The 12,040-nt window shown below is 37.8% G+C and overlaps 1 protein-coding gene across 13 annotated transcripts in view; it reads right to left on the reverse strand.

Annotated features, from left to right (window-relative positions):
• Positions 1 to 12,040, reverse strand: part of LOC122573649 — a 391,847-nt gene that overhangs the window by 114,116 nt on the left and 265,691 nt on the right. For 12 of the 13 annotated variants that reach the window (XR_006318791.1, XM_043740306.1, XM_043740304.1 and 9 more), the window contains one exon: positions 5,947 to 6,006. The exons of the other annotated variant lie outside the window; for it this stretch is intronic. Coding sequence is in view for 11 of the 12 variants with exons in the window: in XM_043740306.1 (XP_043596241.1) it covers positions 5,947 to 6,006 (60 nt within the window). In the remaining variant the exon portion in view is untranslated. The remainder of the gene's footprint in view (positions 1 to 5,946; positions 6,007 to 12,040) is intronic. 13 annotated transcript variants of the gene reach the window in all.

The following is a 12,040-nucleotide window of genomic DNA, read 5'->3' on the forward strand; positions in this document are numbered from 1 at the left end:
TTTCCATTTTCCTATTGAAGATTCAAAATATTTGGCAATTTTGTGTTTCGTATAAATCAATGAATGTATTCAGTTCCTTCTGCCAATTATTATTTAATAATCAAACGTTGGGTACGGAAAAATATACTAATACAACTTTATACGTAATATATTACACATTCCTAATATCGAATTATACGTAGGAATTTAGTAATGTGTTTTAATTAAAATTAAAGTATAAATTAAAGTGTAAATTAAATTAAAGTGTTTTAATTTTGTGTTTTTATAAAAAGGAGAAAAATGGAAAAGTCGTTTCGAAATGGCAGGATATTTCGACAAGAATTGATTCGGTCGAATGATGAGACTTGCAGGGGGAACACGTTCGTCTGAGCAGGGAAGACAGTCGAAATAACAAGAAAAGAATCGGGGAACAAAGAGACGACAACGGAAAAAGAACGATTGATGAAAGTAGCTTTCTTGAATTTGGCATCTGCGTTTTATTGCGCCACGCAACCCTATAGAAATGTCGAATACACCACTGGGAAACAAAACGTCGGTCGCTTTTGTTCACCTTGGCGAGCAAATCAACTTCCATAAAATAAGTCCAATTTCGTATTCTTGTAAAAACTTTATTTTGTAATGACACTACTACAATTTCTGAAGAGCAGCTTTGTTCCTTCCAATAGAAGCGTCGCCGAATCCGCTTGCAAGGAAGCAGAAAATGCACGACCGTGTGTCCAAAAATTCACGAAACAATTAATTCAGTAATCCCAGAAATGTCAGAGAAATTTCGTAAATAGTCAGTGACAAATTCTAATGGCTCTTTAACGATACAACGTTATTTTAAACATTAACATTACATTAGAATTCTCTTTATTATTCCATATCTTAATAGCTCATCTCTTATTCTGTTGGTATCACATCCACTTTTAATTATTCGCTTGCGCCCATTTACATTTCATAGTACCAACACATTGAGATTTTTCACGGCACAGGGGCATGTTTTAGGCGTTCGACGCATGATTAATCCTACTGTATCCAATTTTATCTTATTTGCATTTGATGTCAAAGGGCTTTTACTGAAAAATAAATAAATAAATAAACTGAAAGCACCCACGAGCCTAAAAATCAACAAAAGGAGTCGCTGTTAAGTTTATGATACCATAGGGAAAGAACGTATATAATAGACTCTTCATCGTTCTTGCCACAAAACCCTACGGGATAGAATACGAGTATCGAGTCCCTTCTTCACGGACTTTCTTTTTGCAAAGAAGTTGCGACGACCAGGTTTCCAAAGCGTTCCTAGGGGAATCGATTCTCGCGGAAGGACGAAATTCTCGAGCAGAAAGGATACAAACGGAAGGAGGCGCAGATGTAGAGATTAGAGAACGATGGAAAGCGTGGAGGAGCAAAAAATCTTCTACCCCTCGATACGCTCCTTCTCCGCGGAGATATTTTAATTTTACGCCCCTTCCGAGCGACAACGTATCGAATTCCATTTGGCAATCTTCTCGGTTTCTCACTGTCATATTTCAAAACGAAGAAACCATCGAACGACCAAGTTGGTCCAAGTTTCGAATTATTATCGAGGTGATTACGTCTTTTATTTCGTCCATAACTAATTAGCGGATACTTCAGAGTGAGGATCGTTCGCTCTTAGAAAACTTGGATCGGGTTTTTATCTAGAAACTTCGCTCGAGTTGCATTGTTCCGCCAGGAACAAAGAACTTTACAGGGATTTCACGTCTTTTTGTCTTTTCTGAGAGAAAATTGGGTTGCTGAATAATTTATGAAAGGCCTGATATTCGGTTCTATAAATAATCTCGTGTTTTAAAGTTGACGATCTCAAGAAATTTGGTTTTGTGATTTTTTTTTCGTTTCCATATATTAATTCGTCGCATATATATTTTTTTAGTGGTAGACGAAAAGTATAAAAATAATAAAAAGATCTTAAATTTTTATTACAGAAGTTTCTTTAGTTTTGTAATACAATCTCTTTTAAATTTCGTTACGAAATTTATTAAACGACTGAATACTTTATCAATATCTCTCTTATTATATCCTTTTTCAACTCTGTTCCTAAAATATACACCCTATACAGTTAAGTCGACGCGGACAGAAAGTCAGACGAAACGGGTGCGCCATTAACTAAATCAACATTTACTTGTCCTATTTTTGCCGCGGAAAATTGAGACCACATCCTTAGCGAGTGCTTGTCGAAGATTGTTTTGTACATATGGGAAACCGATACGTGCAACATATTCTACTTAAACCTCGTCCCATCCAAAAACGTTGGAAACCAATCAACCCTGCTGCAGTCTTCAAACAAGGAGACTTTTACTATTTCTATTGAGATATATGTAACTTTGTGTGCTGCACTGGATTAGCCGCGTAGTAGTGACACACATATATGAGTATGAGTGTGTGTAGGAGTATATGCGTGCGTAGTGTTTCGTAAAACAGAAGAATGCAACTGTTCGGTACGCATGGTGGTGAAGAAGATGGCGAGACAAAAAGAATGCTACGAATCTCTTGTATCTACGTATCTACGAGTATCTTGTAAATCGCATATTAAATAAATCTGAAACTATTTTAATATCATTTCTACGTGTAATGTGAATGTTCCTATACATTTATTTCGGCGACTTAAATCCACAATTCTCAACAGTTTCATTCAAATATTTACTAAGAAGTTTAAGTTTAAGAAGAATAATGATCACGTCGCTTCTCCCTCAAACTTAGGGAACCTGTTGACGAAAGAAAAATACGATTGGGTCGAAAACGGGATCTGGAAAAACACTGCAGGATAAAGAAACAAACCTGTCGACAAAAGTCAGATATTAGTACTATCGCTTTTATTTTTATTGGTATAGATATATAAAAAGCTTCTTGTAAAAATCTTGCCTAGGAACAACAACCATCACACTACTATTATTAATCGTTTAGAAGATTCGAGTTAACAAATTAAATCAAGTATTGCTACAAACAAATATTTAAAAAGTTCTAATGAATACCTAACGATGTCGTCAAGGGTGCAACAACAGCCATGGCAGTGCTATTAACGATTAATCGTTTAAAAGCTGTTGCCTCGACGCAACCTTAACGAACGCTTTAATCAATCTAACGTAAATGAATTACGCTTCTCCGCGTTTCTTAAGAGCTCGCGTCGTTTCTTATTCACGACAACGGGAGTCCGCAACCCTCTTAAGTCATTGGCGTCGAGAAGCATTTGAAAAGACCCTAATCTCTTCTCTTCCTTCCATCATATCGTCGCCAGTATTTTCATCGTAATAAATCGAACGCAGCAACGCGACGCGATTTACCGGCCATCCATCGCGTTCATGTGTTCGCCTATCCATCAGTGATTACCAGGCAAATATATTCGGCGCAATAAAAGATCTCCGGTTCGATTTATAGCAGCGAAAGTGGCGCTTTATTGGCGCTATCGATCTCGCCGATCCCGGAGATTCCCTGCACGACTGTTCTGCACCGTTGATACCCGTCGAAATAAGAGGGATTCGATGTAGCAGGTGTCGCGGATAAACTGACAACGGTGAAATATAGCGCGCGCGAGTTTAATGTATGAATAACTGTAGATAATTTATCTTTTTATTTCGATTTTCTTTTTTCTTCCTCATCTTCCTTCCTTTTGTATAGCGCTGGTGGTGTTGATGGCGATACGTTATCGCCTTATTTGCTGGTTCGCGCGCGTATCACGCGAACTGGCTATTTATATTTCGCGTTGATGCATCGGCGGGTATGCTAACATTGAGATTTTTCAGATTTACGTCACTGGACATTGTTGTATGGTAGATAGGATATTTGTACTTGTTTGCTATTTATATTTCCTTTTTATGGTGTTGCAGCTTTTTGTGTAAAGAAATCGAAGGGGTTGTTGCAATAAGAAGGCACTCTTTGCATACTTTCCAGTAATTCGAACAAACTAGCGAAAACCAATTCAGAATCAATTGAAATCAAATTACTTTTTGAACTGGTTATACGTAGCTGAAGAAACAGAACCTAAATACAAATTTATTTCATCTCCTAAATTTCATGAAATAATAAATACTTTGAATATTTTACATATATTCTTATATGATATATATGCCACGGACCTTTGCACCCTTTAATTTCCCCAAAACATAAACTTTTCCATAAACATCCGCAGTTTGTAATATTGAAACGTAACAATAAAATACCATAAACAATCGTACCAATCTATCGACCCTATCCTGACCGGCAAAATCGAATAGAATCTCGAGAAACTTACTTTATCCAACGACAATCTCATCCAACCGACTCAAAGGACATATCCATTATTCGACACCCCATAAAAAGCCGTAAACTTCCAGGAAACCAGGGTAAACTACCCCAACTTGTCTTCCACTTTTCGCATCGAACAGAAAATATTTGTCGTTTCTCAAATCCTGAAATCTTCTCACGAAATAATTGACTCTGGTGGCGGACGAGTTAGACATTGGTTGGCGAAAGGGCTCGAGGGGTGCACCTTTAAGATCGAAGTCTGGGCGGCAGAGAATGAAGAACAATAGGGGAAGGATGAACGAGGAGAGTATGGGAAGAAGTGAGCGGTTTAGAGCGAGGGGATTCGAGCTTGTGTCATGGGTTCTCTCGGGCTTCTTGGTGGAAGGTCTAGCGAAAGATAGAAGGGTGAAGCGACTCGAAGGGAGGCTAATAGAAATGAAGAGGCCGCCTGTCGTCAAGGCATAAAGCCGTAAACTGTACAGGTGCCATCGTTCTCTCACTGCTTTCGCAATTTCAAAATATCGAACGGGGAACAAACCGACAGATCCATAGAGTCTTTGGGAATTTTGTTTAAAGAGGTAACTAATCCTGCTGTTCTGTTTAGTACCGTTTTACGTTCCTATATTTTCCAATATCTTCTTTCGAAATTTGAATTCACGAACAGTGTGAAATATACAAAAATTTCAACAATATTTTATACAATATTAATAAAGATTCAACAATACTTTAACAATACATATCAACAATACATATGTGATTTTTATCCTGTGCTATACAGACCATAGAACAGTGGGATTAAATATTCGATGAAACATAGCTTCGTGGCTAACATAATAATGGGAAGTATATATTCTTGTTTCGTTCGATATGGGAAATTTTCAGTTCTTGAATAAACATTCAATAGAATTTGTCAGAATTTATCTAAAAATTCAAGTGAAAAGCTATCTGTAAAAGTAAATTTCAAATTTTCTGAAGAGCTTCGAAATTGTCGATAAAAATGGAAATTCTGGAAGGAACGTTTGGTATTCGAAATAATACTCTTGAATTGGTATCGAATCGACAGGAAGAGGGTAGTTCACCCCCGAGCGGATAAGAAATACGTTTCACGAATTCTCCGTATCTATCATTTGAATTCCACCCAAAAATTTACTACGTTCTATTTCTTTAATTAAAATTTCATCTAAAAATATCGTGTTTTAAATAAATAAAAGCCAAATCCACCGCAGTTATACATTATTTAAAACCTCGCGACGTTTTTCGCTTGGAATTCTTTCAAATCGAAACCTCCAACTTCCTCAAATTCCTCTTTTCTCGTCTCAAAATTTCAGCGAAGAAGACGTTTCAAGCATCTCGAGAAGAGGAGGAAAGTTTCAGCGGATTTCTTCTCGACTCGATCTCTTTTTGTTCGCGGTTCTGGTGCAAAAATGGGCGAGACTTAAAAGATTTAGTGCTTCCTTCGGTTCCGACACTTTCCTCCCTTTTCTGTCACTCGTGCGTCTCGCGGATCCTCCAGTTATGCAGATTTCGTGGAAATTCCCGCCGAAAATTGAAATTTCATCCACCGCGGGGAATACTCCCCCGAGATTACGTTCGCGTACGAAACAATCACAACTCATTCCTCTCAACCCTGTTTCATTATCGAAAAAAAGACGACTCTTTGTCTTTCGGGGGATACGAGTACCTTTCGTGCTTTGATCTACTCACGTTAATACACGCTCGAGATGTCAGGGAGGAACTCGTGATGCTGCAGTGGCAGGTACGTACCTGAAAGCAGAAAGAAGATATTGTTTTTTTTAGGATATAAACGAATAAAATGTGATATGAACTCAAGAGAATTTCATACTAATTTTTGTATAAGTGACTCGTTGAAATTTTAGATTTGACCTGAGATTAGTGCCTATGTTCGTCTAAGAGATTGTGAATGACAAACTAAATTAAGATGTAAGAACAAGTTTATCGTATGAATTCCATAGAATCGAATGAAAGAAATTATAAGTGGAAAAGTGAATAATAATAAGGTTGCGTAGATATCGTTGAGTTGTGGTGATGAGTTAATCCCTGGAACCTGTTTCCCAAGCGACAATATTAGAAATAGAACTCTAAGACGAGAATATAACGTAAATTAATAGAAAAATATTGCAGATGGAATGTTATACGTTTGCGCAATATTGTCTCTTAATGAGTGAAATTTGCGACGGAGTTCTCAACAGCACTTCTAAGCTGTAAAAACGCATCGTGTAAAGTTTCACGATGTCGAAGACAAGGCAGGTCGTCGTCAATAATATACCCGATTTAATCAGAGGGCGCGTGTCGCCTCGACGAAAGTACGGCTCAATTTGGTGCCCAGATTGCCTCTGGCGATAGCGTCTACGAAATCCTTCGTCCCTAGTTCGCGTATACGTTTAACGGAGATAAGTTCTGGTGAAAATGAGCCTCGAAGGCACGTGGTCCTCTCCTTTCGATGAAACGAAAGGAAAAAAAACACAGAAGTAGACTTGCTCCAGTTACCCGAAAGGGTTAACCAAGTTTCGCTACGAGGGTTGAAGATGCGGACGGTAACGGAGGAAAACAGGTTCCCATCCGTTTTGACGTAGGCCAGCCTCGTTGACCCTTTTGCTCGTCGACGTACTGCCTAATCGTCCTTAAAGACTCCTCGACAAATGATGAATCGCCGGTTTAACGAGGGTTCCTCTGTCAGTCGTAGATGTATCGGTTTACCGATCATTTCTTCGGCTCCTACGGCAGTTTCTGTTCTGCAGTTGCAGACTAAGTTTGGACAAATCGTGTATCTTCGTTTCGTTAGTTTTCCTAATCTGTCTGTGGTTACTTGGTTCCATAAATGTCGCACGGGTTTTCATAGATTAGATTCAGCTTTTGGATAGACTTCTTAGATTTCAATTCTCATCGACGATACTTACGTAATTCAGCTGAAATTTTTTCGACAAGATTTCGATCAGGAAACTGTGGGGACTATGCATAATCGTTTATTCTGTACTTTTTTTTATAACTCTCGTATATTTTATATTTTATAACTTTCTTATAACGTAAGCAGTTCCTGACAATTATTATCGTACATTTCATGGGTCATCATTCTGTATAAATGCGAAAGTCTGATCGATTCCCTGGTTTGCCTGACGATCCAGCACGATTATTGCATTTTGTATGAGATCAACAATGTGCCAATATTTATGAATAGAGCTGTATATTGGCACATTCACTTGGCACGTTCACATTGCACTCAGGAATGTGTATAGATCGAGGAAAAGGAAACCAGTTCATCAAACAATGGATCCGGATAAAAAATATTGTACCATTCCCTCTCAGATATTTCGATCAACCTACTTTCATCTTGACTATACGTAAAAAAATCGTGGACAGGGTATGTCAACTATTTTTCATGTTCATCCGGCCGGTTCTCGTTTGCTTTTCGTATTCACGAGACTCGAAAAGGTATTTCATGCGGATGTACCATCTAGAATTAACATCTGGAACATCCAGACAATGAGAGCTTCGGGGTATTCAGACAATAAGACACCTGTATCCGAGATACAGTCTCGCCGATGCCAACTCGAACTGGCCGCTCTATAGAATACGAAATCAATAGCGTTTAGCGTCATTACGTGTCCATTCAACTTTAATGAATGCAATTTGTATTTTAACGCGTTCTCAAAGATCGTCGCAAGTCGACGTTTCCCGTGTATTTCCCTACGAAACCATGGCTGAACGTAACGCTTTTCAAAGTTTCGCCGATAAAGAACGTTCGCCTTTATAAAGTTACAAGCAAGTTTCAAGGCTTTCGTTTGAAACGCTACGTATATGGAACGTGGACTGCCACTCCAAAGCTTTAAGGTTATAAACTACCTAAGATGATAAAATTCTTCTTGGGGTAGTTCGAGATTTACGAGCGGAGCATAATTGATCCCCGTTCCATGTTTCCCTGGTGTGCAGTGTCGTTGTGATTTGTTGCTTTTGCGACATTGGGTACAATAGGTTGTTGCAAGACTCTTCTTACGCAAATGCAGAGGAATCTCTGAAGAAACACGGATCGTTTAATAAAAAATAATTGTAAAATCACTGGTACTTCTCAGAAAACATAAATTCTAAAAAATATATCTGCATTTGCTTTCAACCGTTTTAACGAAAAGTCCCTGAACTTAGACAAATTTCCCAAGAAAGAGATGTTAAATTTATATCAGTCTAAAATAATTGCCAATTAAACTGAGAAACTTAATTATTATAATCGGATCTAATTAGCCACGAACCACGAAAAATCGATCCCTCCCAGCAAATAATTAAATCCAGAGATTTAAAAATTTCCTGAGACGTCTTGGTATATGACGAAGCCAAGAGCAAAATTACAATAACGCTAAAATCAAAGAAATTACCTCAGGAAAATAAATCGTTACGTATTTTCGCTAAAGCTTTTTTTTATTTATCCGTATTTATTGTACAATCGTCCTGACGAAATGTGCCAAACTCGATGGAACTTCCCAAGTAAGAAATCCTAAATTTATATCACCCTAAAGACATTATCGATTAAGTGAAAAATGAAACTATATAATCTAATCTAACTAACCACAAACCAAATGAAAATAAATTCTCTCGTGAAATATCCACAGACCTGGAAGCTTCCTGAGGCGTCTTGGTGAATGGCGAGAAATCAAGGATCGACCATGGAAGTCGAGCTCCTTGAGACTTTCTTTTCTTTTTGTTCACGGATGGCGGCCCCGCGGCCGTGATTGCATTCAGGAAGGAAGCCCGAACGACGATTATGAATCACCGATTCGTGTAATCGGTGCCTCGTGGGACTCCGTTAAGAGTCGTCGAGCCTGGAAAGAACCCTGGCCGTCGTCATCGTTCGCCGAACAACGTGGGAGGATACGGTACGGCGAATATCGCGATTCACCAAGGCGCAGAGCCCTTGGTTTCAGCCGCAGGAAATGGAAGATCAATATGTACTCTCCTACTTTGCAGTGTCTTGTTACGCGAAAGAGATCCACGGTTACTCGCGCGCGACGATTCCTTCCTCTTGCGCGTGTTTGCGTGTAACAACGTGCACGTGTATTCAAATTAAACGCTGCTGATGAAGAAAGCATGCTTGTCGCATGCTTCGTTTCACGGTAGCAATGACTATTCTTGTATACGGACCCAGCCTGTGAAATTGTAGGGTGCAGAGACTAGGGGATGTCCATCGTGTAGTTGGGAAACTTTGATTGGTTACGCTAGGTATCCGTCAGTTGATATATGTATTGTTATTTTTAGGAACTGGAAATTGAGAGCGTGGGACTTTGGAAATTTGAGAACGTGGGAATCGTGGAAGAAAGAACGGAATGATGTGAAAAGTGGATCGGAAGCGGATAACAAAAATTGTTATACGTCACAAGTAGTGCAAAGATAAGCTAGAAGCAAGTAGAAACTTACAAACGTACAAGTATTCGATTCTTGAATTTTCAAACATTCAAATATTTAAATCTTTTAATTTCCGACTCCGCAAATTTGGATTGGATGTTCCAAGCTTCGATCTCATAAAGTCCATGAATATCCAAATTTCTGATCTCTCCAATTTTTTAACGGTCATATTTTCGATCCCCCAAATGTTTGAATTTTCGACTTCCCAAATTTTGAATCTCTAATTTCACGACAGCTTGATTTTTTGAATTGGTTCAAATCTTCGCTCTTCCAAATTTTCTAATTTTCATGGACTGACTATACTAATTTCAAATGTAATCTCCCTGAAATCTCTCCGAAACGTTTAGCCTTACCGAATCTTATTACATGCAAGGAGAATAGGACTATTTTACAATCCCTTGCACGAATACCGGCGAATACCAAGGTCTATTATACGCTGATAAAGAGATCGAAACGTATTCACCGTCTCCCGCTCTTTACTTTATGTAAATACCAACGCAATCTTTTGCAAATCAAGGAGGAAAAATATATTCCTGGTGGAATACGTTTCGAACGGTGGAGGTTCGAAGAGGTTTACCAGAAGAAGAATACAGCTTCCATTCTGCCCTGGCAACCAAACGATGTACACTTTTCTCCCTCTATGCAACAAAGAAAGATTCCCTGATCGACTGTTTCCACTTTTATATTAAAGCAAACATCGAAATCTGCTTACTGCTTGTAACACAAAGTCTCGACGAATACTTTCGTTGAAGTATCCAAGAAATAGAATTGTAATTATTCAACGTATTGACATATATTCTATTATTTCTACTCTTCTAGTTCTTTAATTCAGAGTGGCTACATAAATATTGGCAGTATTTATTATAGTATTTACATACTAATTAATTAGATAGGAAGAAACGGGAATACGTGAAAAGTGGGACAGAAAACCGTAGAAAATTTGTAAGCTGTGAACGGATGGAAACTTTCAAATTGTTACAATTTCGGGCGTTGGAAATATTTAAATTTTCGAAATACAAATATTAAATTTCGAATCGTTACTATTATTTTCGTACTACTATAAAGATTTGATACTATGAAGGTTAAATACACAGTGGAGGGCGAAAGAAAGTTTACAGGCTAAACAGTACAAAAAGGTTATAATTGACAAGAACAATTAAATTATGAATAGATATAATATAGATGACTGTTATCAACACATGATAACAACATAAAAATGTTTAGTACAACAAAGTTACCATTAATGTAGTGCAGTTATTATACATAAGTATGAATTTTAAGCTTCTTTTTGTCTGCCATTGTGTATGGAAACTGATAAAAAAACTTTAATGGAAAATGGCGATATGTGTCGATGCTTCTTGTTGATGCTGCATTCTTCGCGCGAAATATACAAATTACATTGTCAAGCGTAAGTACAGAACGATTCGGAATTATTCCAAGCACGAATGGAATGAACACGTGCAACTGTTCGTTGAATTCCTCGTGGAGAACACATCAGAAGTTCATGTTACATATTGCGCGGCTGTCGAGCGAGTTTGACCGCACCTTAAGGGTCACGGTCCGCGATGGAGGAGGCGAGCTAGAACTTCCGTAAGTAATAAAATATTCGACTGTCAGGTGTACAGCTACTCGCTCGACAAGCAGTTTACGAGCTGCACGTTTCGAGAATACTGTGAACCGCGGTTGTACTATTTCCATTTCTGTTATTGAAAGCACCGAAGAAACTGGCAGTTAAGTTAACCAGGTTCAGTGCTATTTGCAATAAAAGTGGAATAACACGAAAAAGGCTTCTAAATAAAAAATATGACTATGTTTAAGAAAGTGATTCAAACGGGAAAAAATGATATCATGTTAAAGTTAAAATATTCCAATAAGATAGATTATTAATCATCGGTCACTGTACACTTTGACGTGGCCAACTTACGAACACATGAAAATGGTATTTTGTAAATGGAAAATGGAATTAAAGACGCGAGTTTATCAGAAATGGATGATATTAAGATTACTATATCACAGTTAGTAATCCTCCTAAACAAATCTAATATCTAAAAATCCTAAACAAACTCAATTTATCTCAACTGATCTCGATAATCTTCAGAATTGAAGAATCAACATTTAACTATTCAAATCTTAAGCTATTCAATCACACAAAATCACAATAAGAATTCTATCTTAGATTCTAAACTGCCAACAATTTCTTTGATCGTCCCTTTACAACCCGACGAAGCCATCATTAATCATCTATCGAATCTCAACCTAGCAAATCGCAATTCAATTAAATGCTATGAAACGTCAACAACAAATAAATCGATGTCACTGTCGCCTTTTCGCATATCGATTGACGAGCGAAAAAAGAAGACATAGAAGTAGCAGAGGAATTCTCGCTGAT

Source organism: Bombus pyrosoma, linkage group LG12 (genome assembly GCF_014825855.1).
Source record: "Bombus pyrosoma isolate SC7728 linkage group LG12, ASM1482585v1, whole genome shotgun sequence".
NCBI classification, from domain to species: Eukaryota; Metazoa; Arthropoda; class Insecta; order Hymenoptera; family Apidae; genus Bombus; species Bombus pyrosoma.